Source organism: Mustela putorius, unplaced genomic scaffold (assembly GCF_011764305.1).
Source record: "Mustela putorius furo isolate JIRA1106 unplaced genomic scaffold, ASM1176430v1.1 tig00003834_pilon_pilon_pilon, whole genome shotgun sequence".
Taxonomy (NCBI): Eukaryota; Metazoa; Chordata; class Mammalia; order Carnivora; family Mustelidae; genus Mustela; species Mustela putorius.
In genome coordinates, this window is record NW_025421987.1 from 132,028,734 (window position 1) to 132,053,337 (window position 24,604).

General features: G+C 38.6%; 1 protein-coding gene across 2 annotated transcripts in view; it reads left to right on the forward strand.

Annotated features, from left to right (window-relative positions):
- LOC101679153 (programmed cell death 6 interacting protein) overlaps positions 1–24,604 on the forward strand; it is an 87,515-nt gene that overhangs the window by 9,751 nt on the left and 53,160 nt on the right. For both annotated transcript variants that reach the window (XM_004774199.3, XM_004774200.3), the window contains exons 2-6: positions 12,554–12,608; positions 14,484–14,553; positions 18,803–18,930; positions 22,464–22,617; positions 23,798–23,898. In XM_004774199.3, coding sequence (XP_004774256.1) covers positions 12,554–12,608; positions 14,484–14,553; positions 18,803–18,930; positions 22,464–22,617; positions 23,798–23,898 — 508 coding nt within the window. The remainder of the gene's footprint in view (positions 1–12,553; positions 12,609–14,483; positions 14,554–18,802; positions 18,931–22,463; positions 22,618–23,797; positions 23,899–24,604) is intronic.

The following is a 24,604-nucleotide window of genomic DNA, read 5'->3' on the forward strand; positions in this document are numbered from 1 at the left end:
TTTGGCTCAGGTCCTGGGATCGAGTCCCACATTGGGCTCTGCTCGGTGGGTACTGCTTCCTCCTCTCTCTCTGCCTGCCTCTCTTGAATACTTGTGATCTCTCTGCCAAATAAATAAGTAAAATTAAAAAAAAATTTTAGAAGAAAGCTTTATCTTCTTTTTTTTTTTGATATGACATTTATTTATTGGTCAGAGAGAGAGAGTGCGGGGGCACATAACCAGGGGGAGTGGCAGGCAGAGGGAGAAGCTTGATCCCAGGACCACAGGATCATGACCTGAGCCGAAGACAGACATTTAAGTGACTGAGCTATGCAGGTATACCTAAAACTAGAATTTCTGATGGGAATTTGTCCTATAACTGTTTTTTGGTCTTTTGTATATTTAGAGAAATGAATTCATTTCCTAGGGTTCTTTTGCCTTTCTGGATAGTTGCAAAATAATCTGTAGCTACCATTTATGTCAAATGTACTATATATCAATGCTGCTTTAAGTATTTAGTATATATTGTATCATCTTTTTCCTCATGCTTAAATTAATGAGCTATCACCTCACATTAGGAAGGGTTTGGAGAAGTTATTCATAACTTTCATACAGTCACACAACTTTGAGTTGGTGGAGTTGAGATTCAAACTCAGGTTTGTCTGACTTGCAAGCCTGAGCTATTACCCGCTGTGACATTATACCTCTTAAGCATGGTTAGGGTTTTATATTTGATTAAAAAAGTACTTATTTTTTTAATACTAAAGTACATATTTATCATACTAAAGTACATATTTATCATAATCATAATGAACTTTTTTTTTGTTTTTTTTGGCCAATTCTGGTATAGGACACTGGCTTTCATTCTTCCTACTTGTGGAAAAGTTGCAGTCCTGGTCTACTTTTTTAGAGGTGTAGCCTAAGCTAGAATCTGCTGATCTAGTAAATCATATTTATTTATTTATTTATTTTTAAAAGATTTTATTTATTTATTTGACAGAGAGAGATGCAGCGAGAGAGGGAACACAAACAGGGGGAGTGGGAGAGGGAGAAGCAGGCTTCTTGCCGAGCAGGGAGACCGATGCGGGGCTCCATCCCAGGATCCTGGGATCACAACCTGAGCCGAGGGCAGACACTTAAGGACTGAATCACTCTGGCGCCCTTAGTAAATCATATTTAAATGATAGAACAAGTTTCTGCTCTTGTTCCCTCTTTAGGAATTTTGAGACCTGAGATTTAAGCTGAATTACCAGGGGTCGTATGATGGAAATATATCAAAGGAGTAATTGGTGCTGTAGGAACAGCATTTTAACTGTAGTTAGCAATGGCTCCTTTCCTTGAAAAGCATTATTTCGTCTCTCTTGGCGTTTACTTCATGTGAATCAGATATTGTTGATTTCCAATGACTGCCGTCCTTATATAACCTCTCCTGAGACAGCTGTTTTTAAGGATTCCATCATAAAGCTTCTAGTCAGTTAAATATAGGCTACAAATGCACTGTTTCCCCACACAACTTGTTTTGAGAGTTGACCCCAAAATCTTTGAATAGAGTAGGTGTAAAAAATTTAAGACATTCTGTTTAGCCTTTCTTTTTTTTTTTTTTTGTTCCTGGTCCATTTGCAGAGGAAGTAGCTTTATCCCCTACTACTTCCTTTCCTGCTTTCTTTGGAGCAGAAGTCAACAAACTAAGGCCTGCCCAGCTGCCTATTTTTATATTTTCCATAGCCACCACTCTAGTTGGTTAGTGCTCTGAGCCTTGGAGACCTCGCTGGACTGTTCCCTCTGTCCCATTGTCCCCTTTATTCCCTGCACCTGCCTCCCTGTCCATTGGCTGCACCTTGTTGCTGCTCAGGGTTTGCTCTGGTGCCACCTACACTTGGCAGCAAATGTAGAATCTCAGACTGGGAACTGGTGACTCAGCAAATTGCCTTGTCTCCAGCAGCTGAGCCAGCTGCCCAAATTGAGATGGCTGGGCTCTCTGGGAGAAGAGAAGGGCGTCCTGGAATTTGGGTGTCACTGGGGGAGAGAATGAAGTTCAGTAGAATGAAGTTCAGAGAATGAAGTTGTGTTTAGTATTATCCTACCTACCCCCTCACCCCAGCCGCCCAGTGGTGCCCACTCCACGGAACTGGATACTCTTCCTTTGGAAATGGCTCCAGCTAATGACAGTTGTACCTAGTGTGCCCACCATCTGAGATGGCCTGACTTTGGTAAAAAGGATATAGGTTAGGCAGGATTTTTCTTTCTTGTTATAAGGACCAACATGTTATCCTTGATTTTTTGCCTTTTGCTTGGCAAAGCCTACAATAGCCATTCTCAGAAAGAGTTTGTAAATCCCCACCTTATAGCCATATGAGACTTCCTGCTGTGCCATGAACACCCTTAGGCAAGCAGTTGCCTTCTGTTGCCTCAGGTCCTTGGTACTTGGTATTCTGTCCTTATGGCCGTGTTCTTTAGTAGGGTCTGTTCATTATCAAAATAAGAGACTCTTGGGTTTCTTTTTCAGAGATTTAAAAAAAAGTTACTTTTAAAAACTTCACATTTTACTGATTTATTTGTTTAGGGTAGTAGTAAAATAGTGAACAAACAGACCCAGTCTTTGCTTTCAGGGAGCTTAGAATCTTTTAAGAGAAAAGATGTTAAACATAATTCTGCAACTAAATGTATTGCAAACTGTTTTAAGTTCTATGAAGGAAGAGTTCAGAGGCCTAAGAGATTATAAAGGATGAGGGGAACTAATTTTATTTTTAATTTTTATTTTTTTAAAGATTTATTTATTTGACACAGAGAGAGATCACAAGTAGGCAGAGAAAGAGGATGAAGCAGGCTCCCTGCTGAGCAGAGAGCCTGATGTGGGGCTGGATCTCAGGACCCTGGGACCCTGGGATCATGATCTGAGGTGAAGGCAGAGGCTTAACCCTCTGAGCCACTCAGGTGCCCTGGAAACTAATTTTAAGTAGGAGTTAGATCGACTGCCTGTATCAAATCTTTTTTTTTTTTTCCTCTGTATATTTTTGAAGATTTTATGTTACTTATTTTAAAAAAGATTTTATTCATTTATTTGTCAGAGAGACAGCAAGAGAGGACAGAAAGCGGGGGAGTGGGAGAGGGAGCAAGCAGGCTTCCTGCTGAGCAGGGGGCCCGATGTTGGGCTCAGTCCCAGGACCCTGGGATCATAACCCGAGCCAAAGGCAGACATTTAATGACCAGCCACCCAGGCACCTCAATTTCTTAAGATTGTATTTATTTGAGAGTGAGAGTAAGTGAGCAGTGAGGGAAGGGGCACTGGAAGAGAATCTTCTAAGCAAGCTCCCCGCTGAGCCGGAAGCCCAGTGCAGGTCTTATATCCGTGAACCATGAGATCGTGACCTGAGCTGAAACTAAGAGTTGGAGGCTTAACCGACTGAGCCACCCATGCACCCATGCCCTTAACACTTTTGCCACCAAAGTGGAACACCCTGTCCACGCTACCATTATCTTCTGACTGGATTATAGTAATAGCTTCCTGACTGGTTTCTTTAGTGCTTTTGCATAACTGCAAGTCAGTTTTCCACACAGCAGCCATGAATGGTGACTTTGTGAAAATGGGTTAGCTCATGTTACTCTTTTGTCCAAACTCTTTGATGGGTCCCCTTCCTATTTTATATAGTAGAGGCCAGAAGTCTTACAGTTGTATTCAAGGCATCATTACTTCTTTGATTTCATCTCCTACTGTTTTCTCCTGTGCTTGTTCTGTGACCTTATTGGCCTTCTTGCCATGGCAGCGTATTTTCAGGCATACTCTTGTCCCAGCTTTTTGGCACTTGATCTTCCCTTGACTGGTAATGCTTTTATCTCATTTATCTGCTTGCCTCATCACATCACCTCCTTCTTGCCTTCTCCGTTATTCATGATGTTTTAAATTATTAAAATTTTTACTTCTATATATAGGCAAGTGACCACATGTAGAGATTTAAGACTGTCTTCTCACATCACCCTCTATAACATTTTGTCCTTCTTATTTATTTATTTATTTTAAAGTTTTTTTTTTTTTAGGGTTTTTTATTTATATATTGGACAGAGAGAGATCACAAGTAGGCAGAGCAGCAGGCAGAGAGAGGGGGAAGCAGATTTCCCGCTGACCAGAGAGCTGGATGGGCTGCTGGATCCCAGGACCCTGAGGTCATGATGACCTGAGCTGAAGGCAGAGGCTTAACCCACTGAGCCACTCAGTCACCTCTATTTTAAAGATTTTGTTTACTTATTTGACAGAGAGACAGTGAGAGAGGAAATACAAGCAGGGGAAGTGGAAAAGGGAGAAGCAGGCTTTCCACTGAGCAGGGACTTGGATTGTTATAGGTGTTGGTCTCAGGACCCTGGGATCATGACCTGAGCCACAGGCATATGCTTAACGGACTGAACCATCCGGGCACCCCTTTGCTCTATTTTTACTTAGCTATCTTGTCTTTCCCTCTAAAAGTAAGCTTTACAAAGGCTCAAAATTTTAAGTGTTTATTTACTACTGAATTTCTATGTCTTAGAACTGTGTTTGGCATATAGGAAATTCTTAGTATGTATTTGTTGAATGGATGAGTGAATGAGGGAAGACTTTTTTTTTCTTTTTGAAAGATTCATCATTTGCCAGAGAGGGTGTGTGAGTTGGGTGGGGGAGGGGCAGAGGGAAGGAATCTCAGATCTCAAGCAGTCTCCCTGCTGGGCAGGGAGCCCCAAGCATAGCTTGATCTCATGACCCTGAGATCAAGACCTGAGCTGAAATCAAGAGTTGGATTCTTAATTGACTCAGCCTCCCAGGTGTTCGGAGGGAAGACTTTTTGATGACATAATCAGCTTGGACAAGAAAAGTGGGGAGTTACAATGGGAAAGTTCCCAGAGAAAAAAAATTTCCAGAGGAAAATATAGGTGAAGTCCCTAAGCTACGGGAAAGCATAGACTAATGACTAAAGTGTGTAGTCAATAATTCTCAAATGAGGCTGGAGAGTTGAATGATGGCTAGATAATGCCAGACCTTGTCAAAAATTTTGTACGTACTTTTGAGTATAATAGGAATCCATTAAAGGGTTTAAGTGTTTAATACTTCAAAGTTCAGGGGTGCCTGTAGCTCAGTCAGTTACACGTCAGCCTTTGGTTCAGGTAAGGATCTCAGGGTTCTGGGATCAAGCCCCACATTGGGCTGCTTACTCAGTGAGCAGTCTGCTTCTCCCTGTTCCTCTGCTCTTTCCTCCACTTGTCTCCCTGGCTTTCTCTTTGTGTGTCAAATAAATAAAATTAAAAAAAAAAAAAACAAAAAACTTCAGAGTTCATTTTTTTTTTCACAGTTCATTTTTTAAGTATAAGAATACTCTTATTATGTATAACCATAGTACAACTTTCAAAATCAGGAAATTAACATTGGTTTAATATTACCATTTAATCCATTAAACACATTCAGATTTTGCCAGTTCCCCCGATAATGCTGTTGGACAGAGTCATGTACAGATTAGAGATCTAATCCAGGATTCTGCACTGCATTTGGTTGGCTCTTTTGTCCTTCGGTCTGGAATAGTTCTTCTGTTTCTCCTTGTTTTTCACAACCTTGACATTTTTATTTATTTGCTTATTTATTTATTTATTTATAAAGATTTTATTTATTTATTTGACAGACAGAGATCACAAGCAGGCAGAGAGAGGAGGAAGCAGGCTCCCTGCCAAGCAGAGAGCCCCATGCGGGGCTCCATCCCAGGACCCTGGGATCATGACCTGAGCCAAAGGCAGAGGCTTTTACCCACTGAGCCACCCAAGCGCCCCAAACCTTGACATTTTTAAAGGATATTGGCTAATTTCTTCATAGACTGTCCCTCAGTTAGAGTTTGTCTTATATTTTCTTGTGATTTATGCACTTTTGGGCAATAGTACCACGAAAATACAGCTGTGTTTTTGTTTTTTTTTTTTTTGTGTGTGTGTGTCAGGAAGAACTTGAAGTTGATTTGTCCTGGGCTGTTAATGTTTAACTTGTATCACTTCGTCAAGATGATGTCTGCTAGTTTTCTTGACCTGACAGTTAATGAGTATGTTGAACTAATTAATTAGTAAGTACTTTGTAGGGAGATACTTTGAATCTTTGTAATACCCTGTTTCCATCAAACTTTTTTTGCGTTAGCACTCATTGATGTATCTTACCCGAAATAGATATTATACTCAGGAAGGTGCCAAATGCTGATTTTTATAACTCTTTCTTATATTCTCGTGTTGTTAGTTGGCATTGTACAGTAAGGTGGTGCTTTCTCTGTTCACCTATTTATTTGTTTTATTTGCTTCAGATTGACGTTCTTACTTTCCTCAGTGGGTTGTGATTTGTTATTTTGTTTGAAACTTTTTGGATTTTGCTAGCAGGAGCCCCTTGAAAGCTAGTTCTTGTGTCTTTGACATGTTCTCATTTTTTGAGTACTTTTTTTTTTTTTTTTAGATTTTATTTATTTATTTGACAGAGAGAGAGGTCACAAGTAGGCAGAGAGAGGGGGACGCAGGCTCCCTGCTGAGCAGAGAACCTGGAACCTGGAACCCTAAGATCATGACCTGAACCGAAGGCAGAGTCTTAACCCACTGAGTCATCCAGGCACCCCATGAGTACTTCTTTGGCTTTCTGACACAGCAAGATGTTTTAGGCTTGAATCTTGAATTTTCTTGGTCTCAGCCATGGAGTCTGCCATTTCTGAGAGTGTTGGCTTCTGAAACAGAGCATTACTCATCAGGGCTTTGGGTATGCTTATTGCTACTGAGATGTTATTGCTTCTAGGCTCTCTCGGTATATACACTTAGGAAATCACTCACACACATTTATACCTGTTTTTGTATTTCTCCACTATATTAAAAAAATAAGTTAATACTGATACCTCCAGTTCCAAGCAGAAGCCACAGAATTTATTCTAGCCATCTTTCTTCCTGTATTTGTAACTCCTTTGTCTGATTGTTTAGAATCTTAGCCTACATTATCTTCAGTGTATTTACTTAAGTGCTTATTAATACTTCCTGTTTGTAATCAAACTCAGGGCTGTGTCAGAGAAAATATTTGGTCTCAGATGTATTGCCTCTCTCCCTGAAAAATTTGCCTCAGAAACAGTTACTGGAATGATAACTCTGATGAAGGAGGGTGGAGGGAGGCGATAGTAAGGGAAGGAGGAAAGATTATGGGCCAGTTAGAAGGCTTGGCCTTGGATACTCCCAGCACTCCTTGCTAGCTCAAAGTTCAGCCTGGTGAGGGAGAAGAATGCTTTGTGTTTGATGATTGTTCTGGTTGCTGTGTGGAGAACAGGTTGAAAAGAATGAGGAAGGGGCATCTGGATGACTCAGTTGTTTAAGTGTCTGCCTTGGGCTTATAGATCATGATCCTGGGGTCTTGGGATCAAGCCCTAATTGGGCTCCCTGGTCACCGGGGAGTCTGCTTCTCTCTTTCCCTCTGCCCCTTGGCTGCCCCCCACCCCAGAGGGAGAGAGAGAGAGAGTACCTGTGTACACGCACATGCACACACACGCTCTCTCTCTCTCTCTCAAATAAATAAAATCTTAAAAAAGAGAAAGGACTCAAGGAGACAGGGAGGTTGGCTAGGTGACTTTTTCATTAGTCTAAAGGGAGGGTAGAATTATTATTTTTTTTAAAAGATTTTATTTACTGGGGCGCCTGGGTGGCTCAGTGGGTTAAGCCGCTGCCTTTGGCTCGGGTCATGGGTCATGATCTCAGGGTCCTGGGATCGAGTCCCACATCGGGCTCTCTGCTCAGCAGGGGGCCTGCTTCCCTTCCTCTCTCTCTGTGATCTCTTCCCTTCCTCTCTCCTACTGTGATCTCTCTCTGTCAAATAAATAAATAAAATCTTTAAAAAAAAAAGATTTTATTTACTTATTTATTTGGCAGAGGGAGAAAGAGAGAGAGAGAGACAGACAGACAGACAGACAGACATGAGAGGGAACACAAATAGGGGGAGTGGGAGAGGGAGAAGCAGGCTTCCCACCAAGCAGGGAACCTGTTGTGGGGCTTGATCCCAAGACCTTGGGATCATGACCTGAGTGGAAGGCAGATGCTTAACAGCTTAGCCACCCAGGAGCCCTAGATGTTTTTTGTTTTTGTTTTTGTTTTCTTTTTTTGTTTAAAGATTTTATGTATTTAGAGAGTCTAACAGAGTGAGTATGAGCAGGGGGAGGGACAAAAGGAAAGGGAGAAGTAGATTCCCTATTAAGCATGGAGCCCTATGGGGCTCCATCCCGGGACCCTGAGATCATGACCTGAGCTGAAGGCAGACACCTAACTGATTGAGCCATCCAGATATCCCATTAAATTTTAATGCCAGTATAGGTAACATAGTGTTAGTTTCAAGGGTACAGTATAGTGATTCAGCATTTCTGTACATTACTCAGTGCTCATCAAGTAAGTGTAATCTTAATGGGGAAAAACTTAGAGTTTTTTTCCTCTAAGGTCAGGGATATGACAAGGATGGTAACTCTCACCACGTTTATTCAGCATAGTACAGGGAGTCTTAGCCACAGCAGTCTACAGCAAAAGGATATAAAAGGCATCCAAATTAGTGAGTAAGAAGTAAAACTTTTGTAACTCTTTGCAGGTGACATGATACCATATATAGGAAACCTGGAAGATTCCATCAAAAAACTGTTCAGAGGGGCACCTGGGTGGCTCAGCAGGTTAAGCCTCTGCCTTCTGCTCAGATCATGGTCTCAGGGTCAATGTGGGATCGAGCTCCACATCGGGCTCTCTGCTCAGCAGGGAGCCTGCTTCTCCCTCTCTCTCTGCCTGCCTCTCTACCTACTTGTGATCTCTCTCTCTGTCAAATAAATAAATAAAATCTTAAACTGTTTAGAACTGATAAATTCAGTAAAGTCACAGGATACTAAATTAGGGTACAGAAATCTGTTGCATTTTTATGCGCCAATATTGAGCACAGGCAGCAGGAAGAGAAATTAAGAAAACAGTCCCATTTACATTTGCACCAAAAATAATAATATACCTAGAAATAAACCTAACCAAGGAAGTGCAAGCCCTGTAATGAGAAAAAGAAATTGAAGATGACACAAAGAAGTGGGAACAAAATTCATGTTCATGGATTGGAAAAACAAATATTGTTAAAATGTCTATACTACCCAATGCAGTTCACTCATTTATTGTAATACCTACCAAAATACTAACAGCAGTTTTCACAGAACTAGAACAATCTCTCTCTTTTTTTCCCAAAGATTTTGAGAGAGAGCGAGAGAGAGCGTGCGCACATGTGCACTCGCGAGCATGATAGGGGAGAGGTCACAGGGAGAAGCAGACTCCCCATTGAGCAGGGAACCCAAAGTGGAACTCGATGCCAGGACTCTAGGATCACGACCTGAGCTGAAGGCAGTTGCCCAACCAACTGAGCCACTCAGGCACCTCTAAAACAAACAAGAATTTGTGTGGCACTGCTAAAGTCTGCAAATAGCCAAAGCAATCTGGAAAAAGCAAAGCTGCAAGCATCACAATTCTGGACTTAAATTATATTATAAAGGTATAATAATCAAAACAGTATGGTACTGGCACAAAATAGATACATAGATCAATAGAACAGAATAGAAAATCCAGAAATGAACCCACAGTTTTATGGTCAATTCCTCTTCGACAAAGCAGGAAAGACTATCCAATGGGAAAAAGTCTCTTCAACAAATGGTGTTGGGAAAACTGGACCACTTTCTTAGATCATACACAAAAATAAAATGGATTAATTGGGGGTGCCTTGGGTGGCGCAGTTGGTTGAGCATCTGACTCTTGGTTTCAGTTTGGTGGTGATCTTGGGGTTATGTGGTAGAGCCTTTGGGACACTGTGCTCAGCTTGGAGTCTACTTGGGATTCTCTTCCCCTGCCCTTCCCCTGCACATGTGGGCGCTGTCTCTCTCTAAAATAGGTAAATAAATCTTAAAAAAAAAAAAAAAAAAAAGGACCTAAGTGTGGATGTGAAACCAAAAAAATCCTGGAAGAGAGCACAGGCATTAGCCATAAAACTTTTTGTAGATGTGTCTCCTGAGGCAAGGAAAGCAAATGCAGAAATAAATGATTGGGACTACATCAGAATAAAACATTCTGCACAGTGAAGGAAACAGTCAGTGAAACTAAACAATAATCGATGGAATGGGAGAAAATACTTGCAGATGGCATATCCAGTGAAGGGTTAGTATGCAAATATATAAAGAATTTTTAAAATCTTAACACCCCAAAAACAATCCAGTTAAAAAATGGCAGAGGATGTGGTGGCCAACAGGCACGTGAAGAGATACTCAGCATCACACATCATCAAGGAAATACAAATCAAAACTATGAGTGCTTCCTGGGTGTTTCTGTCGGTTAAACATCCCACTCTTGATTTTGGCTCAGGTCATGATCTTGGGGTCCTGGGATCAAGTCCTGCAACTGGCTCCCTGCTCAGTGGGAAGTTTGCTTTTCTCCTTCTCCCTCTGCCCCTTCCCCTGCTTGTGTTTGTACATGTGCTCTTTCTCTCTCTCAAATAATTAATCTTTTTTTTCTTTTAAAGATTTTTTAATTTATTTGACAGAGAGAGAGATAATGAGAAAGGGGGTAGTGGGAGAGGGAGAAGCAGGCCCCTCACCGAGCAGGGAGTTTGTTGTAGGGCTTGATCACAGGACCCTGAGATCACGATCTGAGGCAAAGGTGGACACTTAATGACCGAGCACCCAGGTGCCCCTCAAACAATAAATCTTTAAAAAGAAAAACTATCCTGAGACACCACTTCACACCTGTTGGAATGGCTAAAATAAGAAAAACAAGAAACAGGTGTTGGTGAGGATGTGGAGGAAGAGGAATCCTTGTATAGTGTTGGTGCAAACTGGTACAGCCACTGTGGAAGACAGGGTGGAAGTTCCTCAAAAAATTAAAAATAGGGGTGCCTGGGTGACTCAGTCAGTTAAGCTCTCCACTCTTGGTTTTGGCTTAAGTCATGATCTCAGGGTCATGAGATCAAGACTCTTTTTGGGCTCTGTACTGGGCATGGAGCCTACTTAAGATTCCCGCACTCCCCTTCTGCTTTTTCCCCCTCACTAAAAAAAAAAAAAAAAAAAATTAAGTATAGATTTGTCATATGATGTGGTAATTCCACTATTGAGTATTTACCCAAAGAATATGAAAACATTAATTTGAGTAGATATATGTACTCCTATGTTTATTTAAACATTATGTAAAATAGCCAAATTATGGAAGCAGCCTAACTGTTCATTGATAGATGATGGATAAAGAAGATACTGGTGTACACACACACACACACACACACACACACACAAGAATATTGCTCAGCCATAAAAAAGAATGAGATCTTGCCTTTTGCAACAACATGGATGTAGAGAGTATAATAGTAAGCGAAATAAGTCAGACAAACACAAATATCATGAGATTTCACTTGTATGTGGAATTTGAGAAACATTAAATGAACAAAGAAAAAAAAACAAACAAAAAAGCAGACTCTTAACTATAGACAACAATTCCTGTGTCATCACAAGTGTACTCCTTAATCCCCATCACCTTTGTGACCTGTCCCCACTATCCTCCACTGAGAAAGTGATCCAGTTTTGTTCTTTTTGCATAGTTTGCAAAACCGTTCAGTTTTCCCGACATCATTTGTTGAAGAAATTGTCTTTTTTCTTTTCTTTTTTTTAAAGATTTTATTTATTTGAGATAGAAAGCAATCACGAGTGAGTATGAGTAGGGGGGCAGATGGAGAGGGAGGAACAGCCTGATGCAGGGCTTGATCCCAACACCCCAGGATCATGACTTGAGCCAAAGGCAGACACTTGACTGACTGAGCCATCCAGGTATCCCAGAAATTGTCTTTTTTCCATTGGATAGTCTTACCTTCATTGTTGAAGATTAACTGTCCAATATAATCATGGGATTATTTCTGGGGAGGGTAGAAGCTTTGATGAACTGTTGTGACAGTGGTGGAGAGTGGTTATATCTTTTGGATATAACCAAAGCATATCTGAAAGTTAGTAAACCTGTTTTTAAATAGCAGTTTACTAACAAAGTTAGCCACGTGGGTGGCTCAGTTGGGCATCTCACTGTTAATTTGGCTTGGGTCATGATGTCAGGGTCACAGAATCAGGCCCATCTTTGGGTTCTGGGCTCAGTGAGGAGTCTGCTTCCCCCGCCCTACCCCCCTGCTCACATGCACTCTCTGGAATAAATAAATAAATGTTTAAAAAAATATATCATTTTGCCAGATATATTAATTTACCCAATGGATACAAATAGTTACCTTAATAAGAAATAGTATTTTAAGAAATACAGTGGTTTTGGGCAGATGTTAGTTTGCTTTTAGTCATTAATACTTAAGTATTTTTTTTTGGTGGTGAGTATGTGTCTTTTGTACAGTTTTTTTTTATTGTATGCATTTTAGATTCTTTTTTATGCATTGAAGGGTGTGTTTATTAATTTTAAAATGACTGAATTTGATTTGTGGGCCACTCAAAGCATGAGTAAGTTTTATGTACTCTTAAACCAGTTGTATATACATAAATGTACATAATATTTAGCTCTGGTAATTATAAATTTTCTTGTTTTTTAGGTATTATGATCAGATTTGTTCCATTGAACCCAAATTCCCATTCTCTGAAAATCAAGTAAGTCATTAATTTTAATTTGTTTTAAAGTTGTATAATGTAAACTTTCCTCCCACACATGGTATCACTTTACTATTTTTATGTTTTTATTATACCTTTTGGTACAAATTAGAAGCTTATAAGCCCATTTCATAAAAATTGGATGTCTTTTTGAAGAATGTCTTGGAATTCTGTTGCTGTCTGTGCTTAGTTACTACGTTTATGTGGAACGTTGGGCTGCATTTTTTTCCCCCTACATTTTATATCAGTATGATCTGTTGACTGATTAACATAATCTGTGAGGTCCTTCTCTTTGGCTTTTACAGAATTAAGAAGGAAACTATAATTGAGGAGGTATTAGTCTCAGTTTATGTGTTTTAAAATTTGACACATATAGTTGCATATGAAGTTGCAAGTTCTGGTATGATTAGGTGTTACACTGTAAGAATGTCTGCTTTCTCTTAAAGGCTAGATATTGGAAATGCTGAGAGACTTGTTTTTTTGTTTTTAAAGATTTTATTTATTTATTTGACAGAGAGAAATCACAAGTAGGCAGAGAGGCAGGCAAGCAGACTGTACAAAAGAGAGGAAGGGAAGCAGGCCCCCTGTTGAGCAGAGAGCCCAATGTGGGACTCGATCCCAGGACCCTGAGATCATGACTTGAGCCCAAGGCAGTGGCTTAACCCACTGAGCCACCCAGGCACCCCAACTGAGAGACTTGTTAAACGAGATTTTATTTTTGTGACATTTCTAAGTTTTAAAATAATGTAGTTTATGAAAAATACTTTAAATAATCTTGTACTGATGTTTTACAGGTGACATAGTATGTTGAAATTTGCTTTAAAATACTCAAGGAAAGAAGTGTATGTTTAGGGGTTGGAGGTGGGGCAGGGGAAGTCAGGGGTAGGTGAACCAAGAAGGACAAATGGCTAAAACTGGTGATGACTATGTGGGGTTCATTATGTTACTCTGTCTGGTTTTACATATATATAAAATTTCTCTTAATTCTGAGTTGCAAAATTTTTGTATGGGATTCCAATACATGATTTAAAAGATGGTTAAGTTCTTTTTAAACTTTATGTATGGAATATTTTAGAAGCAGGGTGAGATGTAGTTTTTTTAAGTGAACTTTTTATTTATGTATCGCATACGTATGTGTCATGTTTGTAGCTTGAATTTTTTTTTTTTTAAGATTTTATTTATTTATTTGACTGAGAGACACACAGTGAAAGAGGGAACACAGGCAGGGGGAGTGAGAGAGGGAGAAGCAGGCTTCCCTTCCACTGAGCAGGGAGCCTGACGTGGGGACTCCATCCCAGGACCCTGGGATCATTATGTGAGCCAAAGGCAGCCACTTAACGACTGAGCCACTCAGGCGTCCCTATAACTTGAATCTTTACAAAGGGAATATACACGTATGAACACAACCCAAATCAAAAAACTCATTATCTCACCTCATTACCCCCATAGTAACCTCTCTCCTACTTTGTCATCATGGAATCGTTTTTAATTTTATTTTCTGGGAAACCTATATAATACTTACTTTGTTGCCTTTGCTTCTCTTGGCTTATTTGACAGTTATTTAAGTGCCTGTTTTGTTCAAACCATTGTATGTTGTAAAGATGCATAAGATAGTGTTTTCTGGAGAGGATAATATATGTATAATTGCTGAGGCAGAATTACCTTTGGAAATATCTTAGTGCCAGTAATTTTGCTTTAAAAAAAGAAAATTTTACGGTCCAGGAATAGGGAAAGGAGTTAGTTAGACTAGAGAGGATAATGTTTTGACAAGCTTTGGTCCTTTTCCTCATTGTGGATTTTCCTTCAAAAGAGACCTAATATTTTATAAGATCCAAGAAAGTAGGATAATTTTCTGTTTTTTCTCTTTCTATCAAGATCTGCTTGACATTTACGTGGAAGGATGCTTTTGATAAAGGTTCGCTTTTTGGAGGATCTGTAAAATTGGGTATGTAATTATTTTAATAAAAATGATAAGAAACTAGGTCTAAACACTTTGTATTATTTTAGGTTTTTTAAAATTGCTCTCCTAACAACTCTTTGTAAATAATAAAAAACTTTACATTTTATTTTCTTTTTTACTTAAAATTTTAATGTAATTTCCAAATATTTATAGAGAGCCTACACCTTGCCAGGCACTGTCCTAGTTATAAAAATGTATTCAGTCTGACTAGGATGACAGCTGATCATTCTAAAATACAGTGGGTAGTATATGAGTATATGAACTAAGTTGTGGGAGCAAAAATGAAGAAGACATGGATTCTGCTTATTGAAAGAAAGCAGTGTTCAAATTAGGCTCTGAAGGGTGAATTTGGTTTTCTCACCTAAAAAAATAACCTTACAGGTTGAACATTAGAACAAAAGGTCATTTTTTTGATAAGTGGGGAATAAATAGTACTGTGAAATACCATTTATCTCACTGGGTTCTTGCATGGATTAAATGAGTGAATATATGTGAAGTCATTAGAGGAGTATGCAATAAATATTAGCTGCAATGAACAATAGTAATATGTTTTGTTATAAATGATTACATGTAATGTATTATTTATAGTATGTATGTGTTACAGAGTATATGTTTTAATAACATACAATAGAAATTATATATAATACATATTAATATCATTATTGTTAAGGCTTGAAACCATAGGTTGAATTGAGGATGATGGAGGGTGAAGACATTGGAAAGTAGATTATGAACAGTTGAAAATATACTCTGAATTTGTATTCTTCTCTCTTACACATTAATAACTAACATTTATTGAGTATTTATTACACCTAGGCCCTGTGGAGGGGCTTCACACTACTATCTAACTGAATTCCCCAGAAGCCCAATGAAGAAAGGCACTGTGTTTTTTTTTTTTTCAAAAAACCTTTTTTTAATTAACACATAATGTATTTGTTTCAGAGGTACAGGTATGCGATTCATTAGTTTTACATAGTTCACAGTTCTTTTTTTTTTTTTTTTTTAAGATTTTATTTATTTATTTGTCAGAGAGAGAGAGAGAGCAAGAGCGAGCACAGGCAGAGTGGCAGGCAGAGTCAGAGGGAGAAGCAGGCTCCCTGCGGAGCAAGGAACCCGATGTGGGACTCGATCCCAGGACGCTGGGATCATGACCTGAGCCGAAGGCAGCTGCTTAACCAACTGAGCCACCCAGGCGTCCCCATAGTTCACAGTTCTTACTGTAGCACATACCCTCCCCAATTCCATCACCTAGCCACCCCGTCCCTCCCACCCCCCTGCACCCCAGCAGCCTTCAGTTTGTTTCCTGAGAGTCTCTTATGGTTTGTCTTCCTCTCTGGTTTCATCTTGTTTATTTAAGAAAGGCACTATTATTACCAGTTGGACATACTGGTTTAGAAAGATTAAGTGACTTTCTGAGGTCATAAGGCAAGGATTTAATGAAGTGGGATGTGATTCCTGAAAGTCTAACTCTAGAGACTAAAGGAGATATGATAGATCAGTGAAGAGACTGGTGAAGGTTGGTGAGACAGGGTGGTATATGTGGGTCAGAAGAGGAGGAGTGGGTGTGAGTGACATTTCAGAGTTGAAACTAACTGGATATGCTGACTATTTCTCAGAAAAGAGTAGTAGTAGTTGAGGGTTGACTCTCAGATTTATAACTTGGTTTGACTTGTTGGATATTTTTTCCTTAAGATAGACGAATTCAGGGGCACCTGGGTGGCTCAGTGGATTAAGCCTCTGCCTTTGGCTTGGGTCATGATCCCAGGGTCCTGGGATCGAGCCCCACATCGAGCCTCACATCGAGCCCCACATCGGGCTCTCTGCTCAGCAGGGAGCCTGCTTCCCTTCCTCTCTCTCTGCCTGCCTCTCTGCCTACTTGTGATCTCTCTCTCTGTCAAATAAATAAATAAATAAATAATTAAAAAAAAAAAAAGATAGACTAGTTCAGTTTGACCTTTCTGTGTTATGTCTCAGTAGACATTTTTCTTTGGCATTTGAGAATTGGATTTAAAAATCAGAAGTGGCAGAGGCACTGATTTGAAAACAGTTATCATTAAATGATAAAACTGTCTCCTCTGGTAGTGTGTAGATTGGGAAAAGTGTGAAAGAGGTAGGTATTATAACATTTAAGGATAACAGGGGAAGAGGTTTCTGGGAATGAGGATGAGACAAAGCCTTCAAATCTCAGAGGAACCAGGAGAAAATAGAGACATGGAATTAAGTGCCAGGAGAATTTCAGAGGTCATGTCCAGTGGTTTCTGAGCCTGGCTACAATAGAATTACCTGGGGAAAAGGTGAAAGGTATAGATGTAAAGATGTAGAATGCCAGATGTGATAGGGTAGGAGGAATTTTCAGGGTGGGCCACTGAAATTAGTATCTTTGAAGATACTTCCAGGTAACTCTAATATTCATTCAGGTTGGAATGTCACCAACAGAGTCGTTGTGGCAGAGGTCAAGTCATGTAAAGTTGGAGAAGTTGCTGGATTCGGCAATGAAAGAAGTTTCACTAAGGGGATGCTCAAGAAGCCAGATTGCATCCGGTTGAAGTGTGGACCAGAAGTGAGGAAATGAAAACAGCAAATATGAATTGCTTATTTCAGAAAATTTGCAGTAATGATTTAAGGACAAGGGTGCATTATGCTGAGAGGGAGACCAGGTCAAGAAAAAGGATTTTTAATGCCAAATTGATAGGTTGAAAAGGAGTTGATGGTGAGATAGATTAAGTGACGAACCAAGTTCCTGGAAGAAGTGGGAAGCAAAAAATTTAGCATAAATAAAGCAGGAGGTAGTTATGAAGGCACATCCAGTAGCAAATACTGGGAATCAGGTGTCCTTCAGTAATGTCTTGCTTAAATAAAGCATGGCCTACCCACTCATTAGAATATTGTGTAATTTTAGGATGCTAAAAATAAGAGTGCAAATATATTTTTGTTCACATGTAAAGCTTTGTTTTATTTCTCAGTGCATATCAAAGTTACGTTTATACTATGTTATAGTCTGTTAAGTATGCAATAGGATTATATCTGAAAAACTGGGTATATAACTTAATTTAAAACTTTGTTGCTAAAAAATGTTAATCATCAGTGACTTGTAATCACTGATCACAGATCACCCTAATAAATATAATTATAATCATGGTGAAAAAATTTGAAATATTGTGAGAATTATCAAAATGTGACACAGAGCTACAAAACGAGCAAATGCTGTTGGAAAAATGGCACTGATAGACTTGCTTGATGCCACTAACTAACTCTCAGTTTGTAGAAAGAAATGCAGTTATCTGCAAAGCCCTATAAAGTGAAGCACGATAAAATGAGGTATGCCTGTAAGTTTGTCTTTTTGTGATCTGCGTATTTCACTTAACTTAATGTTCTTGAGGTTTATCCACTATGTAGCATGTGATGGCATTTCCTTCGTTTTTAAGGCTGAATGATACTCCATTGTATGTACATACCACATTTTGTTTATCTGTTTGTCCATCAGTGGACACTTCAGGTTTCTTCTACCTTTTGGTTATGATCATGGGTGTATAAATATCTTTTTGTGACTGCTCTCAGTTCTTTGGGTATATACCCAGAAGTGGAATTTTTGGATCATGTGGGAATTCTATTTCTAATGTTTTGAGGAACTGCCATATTGTTTTCCATAGCAGCTGCAGTGTTTCACATTCCCACCAGTAGTGCACAGCAGTTCCAGTTTTTCCCTATGTCTGCCAATAATTGTTATTTTTTATTGTTGCTGTTCTTGATAGTAGCTATCCCAGTGGATGTGAAGTGTGTAGTTTCTTGAGCAGAGTTGTATTTTAACCACATTATCTACTAGCCTTCTGAGAGATGTATTGGCATAACGGAGTCAGGCTTGGAGGTGCTTGAATTGGGTTAGGTTTGTGGTAGTGAAGAATTGGCTTGAATGTGGTGAGAAGATACAATTTTGAGAGCGGTGATGAGAAAATGGAAATAATTTATTTGGATTTAAGTGACAAATGACTTCATTTGGAACCTCACAACATTTTGGACATAAAGGGAAGGAAAGAATAATTCCTTGATCTTTTGAATTTTAGAGGATAGGAATATTGCTGTGGAAATAAATGCCTGGCAGGACAGCATTAGAAATATGGGCACTATTTTGGGTGAGAAAAGAGGTTTGGAAACTTGTTTTTGTGAGTCAATCTCTGAAACATTCATTTTTTTTAGAAAAATAAATGAAAAATTTTTCCTTCTTAATTTTTCACAGCTCTTGCAAGCTTAGGATATGAAAAGAGCTGTGTGTTGTTCAACTGTGCAGCCCTAGCTAGCCAAATTGCAGCGGAACAGAACCTGGATAATGATGAAGGATTGAAAATGGCTGCTAAGCATTATCAGGTATGTAGAAAAGTAACCATATAATGGTTCACGCTCCATTGTATTAAATTGGAAATAATCTATATTGAGGTTTATAGATGTTTCTTTATACTTTTCTTGAAAAGTAATGTACTTTTTAATGAGTTACTGAGTACTTTTGAATTTTGATAAATGTCATACCTATAGTCCAGCTCTGTTTTCTTCACCATTGTATACCCAGCACCTAGCACAGTGCCTGGCACATAAGAAAGGCTCAATAAATGTTGGGACAACAAATGATTGAATGTTTTAGGTGAAGTTCTTGGTAAATCCCTTTCAAATAACTGATCTCATGTAAAAATTTTGTACAGTTGAACCTTGAAAGCATGGGGATTGGGGTACTGACCCCCTGCACAGTCAAAAAATACACTGTAATAACTTTTGACTCCCCTAGACCATAGCTACTCATAGCCTACTGTTGACCAGAAGCCTTACCCATAAAATGAACAATTAACACACATTTTGTATGTTACATGTATTTTATATTGTACTCTTAAAGTAAGCTAGAGAAAAGAAAGTGTTATTAAGAACTACATAAGAGAAAATATATTTATAGTACCATAGTACCATATAGTACCATACTGTATTTTTCGAAAAAAAAAATGCATGCATAAGTGCACCTGTGTAGTTCAAACCTCTGTTGTTCAAGGGTCAGATGTACATTATTTTAACATATTTTTTATTAGAGTGAGACACATATAAAATTTCACCATTGTCAAAAAAGTTAAGACCTAAGAAAATTTTAACTCTGAGAAACAAAGAGGTCATATTTAAAGGTGGTCAGATATGTAATGTTCTTAAGTTGGCTAAATTTAGATTTTAGATATTATCATTTACTAATATGCTATAATTGTGGCAGTGTATTAACTTTTATTTTTGTTTTTATTTAAAGAACAAATTGCTGCTGAGTGATATGTATAATTACATTCTCATGTTTTATATTATGTTGTTATTTACAAAGTGTATTCAAGGACATTATTTTACTATCCTATAAGCCTTGTAATGCATGTTACATAATGTCCTTCTCATTTAATATGCAAGGAGACTAAAAGGTCAGAGTGTTAATAACTGGTCCACTGGGGTTTCAGGTGTTCTGATTCCAAATTTTATGGAATTCCAAATGGTGCTTCTAGTGTCTTCTTTGGCTCTGGAATTTGCTTGTCTTAGAGGTTGAGTGTCTGATTTTTTCCTGATATTTAAGTTTATGAGTGAGGTGAGGAATGCTCTTTTAAAAGTGAGGGGGGTGCCTAGGTGGCTCAGTTGTTGGGTGTGTGTCTTTGGCTTGAGTCATGATCCAGGGTCCTGGGATCGAGCCCCACATCAGGCTCCCTGCTCTGTAGGAGGCCTGCTTCACCCTCTCCCACTCCCCCTACTTGTGTTCCCTCTCTCACTGTGTCTCTCTCTTCTAAATAAATAAATAAAATCTTAAAAAAATAAAGAAGTGAGAGGAAAGTACATTTTAAGCAAACAAGGTGCTCCAAATTGTGGCTTGCCCTGTAGTTTTGAATGGGCATGGATGACAAACATGACGCGCATCCCTTTTCTTTTTGAGGCTATAGAGGGCCAATATTTTAAAATGTGAAAATGGGGGTGCCTCAGTGGCTCAATGGGTTAAAGCCTCTGCCTTTGGCTTGGGTCATGATCCCAGGGTCCTGGGATAGAGCCCCACATTGGGCTCTCTGCTTGGTGGGGGGCCTGCTTCCTCTTATCTCTGCCTGCCTCTCTGCCTAATGAATCTCTCTCTGTCAAATGAATAAATAGAATCTTTAAAAAAAATAAAATGTGAAAATGAAGTAAACTTAATTATTTACTTTTCTGTTAACTGTAACTCAGTTAACTGGCATGTGATATCTTGGAGAGCATTCTTAATTACTGAGAACATTACATCCTGTGAGTCACTTCTGTGATTCACAGTAGGTCACTTACTGTGATGGAAAGGGAGGGGTAATATTGGTAAGAAGACCTAGATCCTAAGCCGGTCTAGGCTGTTTGCCACCAAGAAGCTGTGTGGACTTAGTTGTGTTCTTTAATAACCTCTGTGGGCCTCCATTTCCAAGATTGGTGAGAGAGACTGGATTCTTTGTTGTTCCACTCTGTGATTCTCTTAGTTTGTTGAGCAAGGTCAGGTCATCGCCTCTTGCACATGCTCTAGTTTTATACTTCTGACTGCAGAAAACATGATTTTCACTTTCAGTACAGTTAACCTTGAATTATCTCTGCAGAGCATCTCTCTATAATACACAAAACCTTTAATTACTTACTTAATTTATTTTTAAAGATTTTATTTATTTGAGAGAGAGAATGATAGAGCGTGAGCAGGGTGGAAGGGCAGAGGGAGAGGGAGAACCAGACTCCCTGCTGAGCAGGGAGCCTGACACTACTGATGTGGTGGACTCAATCCCAGGACCCTGCTCAGGTCAGGGATCATGACCTGAGCCAAAGGCAGGTGCTTAGCCAATTGAGCCACCCAGGCACCCCGCACAACACCTTTTAAACCCAGACTGATGTTTTTCTTTTTCCCAGGATCATTTGTTTCATAAAAACAGTTATTTTTGGGGGCGCCTGGGTGGCTCAGGCGGTTAGGCCGCTGCCTTTGGCTCGGGTCATGATCTCAGGGTCCTGGGATCGAGTCCCACATCGGGCTCTCTGCTCAGCAGGGGGCCTGCTTCCCTTTCTCTCTCTGTGATTTCTTCCCTTCCTCTCTCCTACTGTGATCTCTCTCTGTCAAATAAATAAATAAAAGCTTAAAAAAAACCCAAAAAAACAGTTATTTTTGTGTTAACTTCAGCAAAATATAATCAGGAATAAAAAATCTGATGGGGAACATTTCACCAGGGACCTTTGAAAGAAATCATTACAGTGGATAATAACGCTGTTCTTCAGAGGACTAGGCACCTGTACTATTTGAGGTTTCCCCTAAGTATGGCATGTTTAATTACTTGACAGATGGATTTGTTTGGGATCAAAGTAAACTCATTTTAGTATTAAATGCATTTTAAGGGACGCCTGGGTGGCTCAGTTGGTTGGACGACTGCCTTCGGCTCAGGTCATGATCCCAAATCCTGGGATCGAGTCCCTCATCCAGCTCCCAGCTCCACGGGGAGTCTGCTTCTCCCTCTGACCTTCTCCTCGCTCATGCTCTCTCTCACTGTCTCTCTCTCAAATAAATAAATAAAATCTTTAAAAAAAATGCATTTTAATCATGTTTTATCCCTGCCTCTATTCTTATGTTAGTCTTGAGAAAGTATATCTAAAAATAAATTTAACCAATTTGTCCTCTAAAGTTACTGTATTTTTGTTGCAGTGTACTTTTAATCTTTGTTAAATCTTTTGTTAACTTTACAGCATTGTTGTCTGTAGGTCAGTTGTTTTTAGATTTGTAACAAGATAAAAATTTAAAAATAGTAACTGTTCAACTAAATTAACATTTGAAATGATTTGTGTGTAATAGTAGAAAATTAAGTCTTGGCTGGGTTTCTGTAGATTTCAAGAAGTTCTTTTTTTCCTTCCTGTAGTTTGCTAGTGGAGCCTTTTTACATATTAAAGAGACAGTTTTATCTGCCTTAAATCGAGAGCCTACTGTGGACATATCTCCAGATACTGTTGGGACCCTCAGTCTTATTATGTTGGCACAGGCCCAAGAAGTATTTTTTTTAAAAGCCACAAGAGGTAATTGTAATTTTTCCTCCATTTTGTTGCATGTGAAAAGAAGTGATAAGCTTTTAAAATAGGAAGGTGATTAGAATATAATATGCTCAGTGTAGAGCTTTCCTCTTTGAACTTAACACATGGGTTATTGAAAATTTTCAACTTTCTTTTTCTGAAATTAAAGTGGTACAAATGAACATTTATGAATGTAGGCTGTGTTTGAAGCATTTTATGAAATAGATAGCTATTGTCTTAAAATACTAAACTCTGGAATAGTATTTGTGTAGGTTTGTAGTGGGTCAAAAATTCATTCATTCAGCATATATTTATTGGGTATGTACTGTGTGCCAGTCACTGCTCTAGGCTCTAGATACAGGTTGCAAATAAGATTCTTACTTTCAGGAAGCTTACATTTTTAGTGTGGGAAAGATGATAAGCAAGAAATTAAGTAGCCAAGGTGATTTTAAAGGGAGATAATTGGTATAAAGAAAATAAAATAGATTATGTAATAATGCCTGGTGGTCTGGCTTTGGGTGAGGATACTGGGGGAGTCATGGTAATTTTAGATTGATTAGTCAAGAGGAGTTTCTTCAAAGAGATCTACTCTAAACTAGATGTAATTAATAAGAAGGAGCATCTAGACAGAGTCCCTGGTTCTGTGAATGAGGAAATAAAAACAATTTTTAGGAGGCGTGTAAGTTAGTATGAGAGATTGGGATATGGTCTGATTGTGGAAGTGCATAGAAATTGAAAATAAGAGAGCAGTCATCTTATGGAAGCAATATGAACTGGAATAGTTTTTATCTTATAAAATAACAGCTAATAGTAAGATAGTAAGATGGAATTAATATATAGTAAAATTTACCCATTTAAAATTTACAGTTGATTGTTTTTTAGTATATTCAGAGTTTTGAAACCACTAGCACTATCCCTTATTTTCAAACATTATCGTCACCCCAGAAACAAACTCCAAACCCCCTCTCCATTCTCCTTTTTTCCCAGCCCGTGGCAACCACTAACCTATTTTCTGACTATGGATTTGCCTATAAAGTGGTTAAATTTTATGTGGAAGAATTGATTTAATCAGTAAGGACTTTTTTTTAGACAAATATACAAACTTGTGATCTTGGTGTTTATACTGTTAACATGGTTATTTTATATTTATTTTAATTATAATGGTCAATTTAATATTTTATTCCAGATAAAATGAAAGATGCCATCATAGCTAAATTGGCTAATCAGGCTGCAGATTACTTTGGTGATGCTTTTAAACAGTGTCAGTACAAAGATACTCTCCCCAAGGTCAGTTATTGTTTTTGTAAACACTTGGTTATTTTGCATGCGGAAATAACTTGGATGTTTTTGTGTATAAGAAGGTGCATTGAAAATTATGTTTTATAAAGAAACTTGAAATTTTAGGAGAGGCATTTGGAGAATGTATTTGTAGAAATTATTTAGGATGCATGGAAAATTCTTTTGTATTTAGGGTATGCCTTTGTTTCTACTCTTAACTAAATTTGTTTTTCCAAGCTAAAACTCTTTCTGGAAATTTTTGAACCTCTCCAGTAATTTACCGCATGAAGATTTGTGTAGTTCTGATTCATTGGTGATTTGGTTATAAGCATGAATACTTGAGCATTTTGATTAGTCACTCTTTTAATTTTTGTCCTGTTTTCTTAAAGATGAGTCTTAAGGCACAAAAACAGACATAAAGACAAAAGCAAAAGAAACAAATTCATCTAATATTTTGATTAGAAGTAAGTTTTGCCAACAGGGATAGAAAATTGGGCTGCTGTTGGACAGCTAAGGAAAACAACCATCTTAAACCACACATCACAGGGAGTATTAATTGTTTTAATGTAAACTTTTCTGAAGTGGCATTTGAAAAGACTAGTCAGTGATGATCATTTGTAAATGACAAAGCAGATGATTAGACTGACAAGTGAACTCAGAATGGTTAAAAAAAGGAATTAACAGATTGTGTGAAATGTATGTTTCAACTACTCTT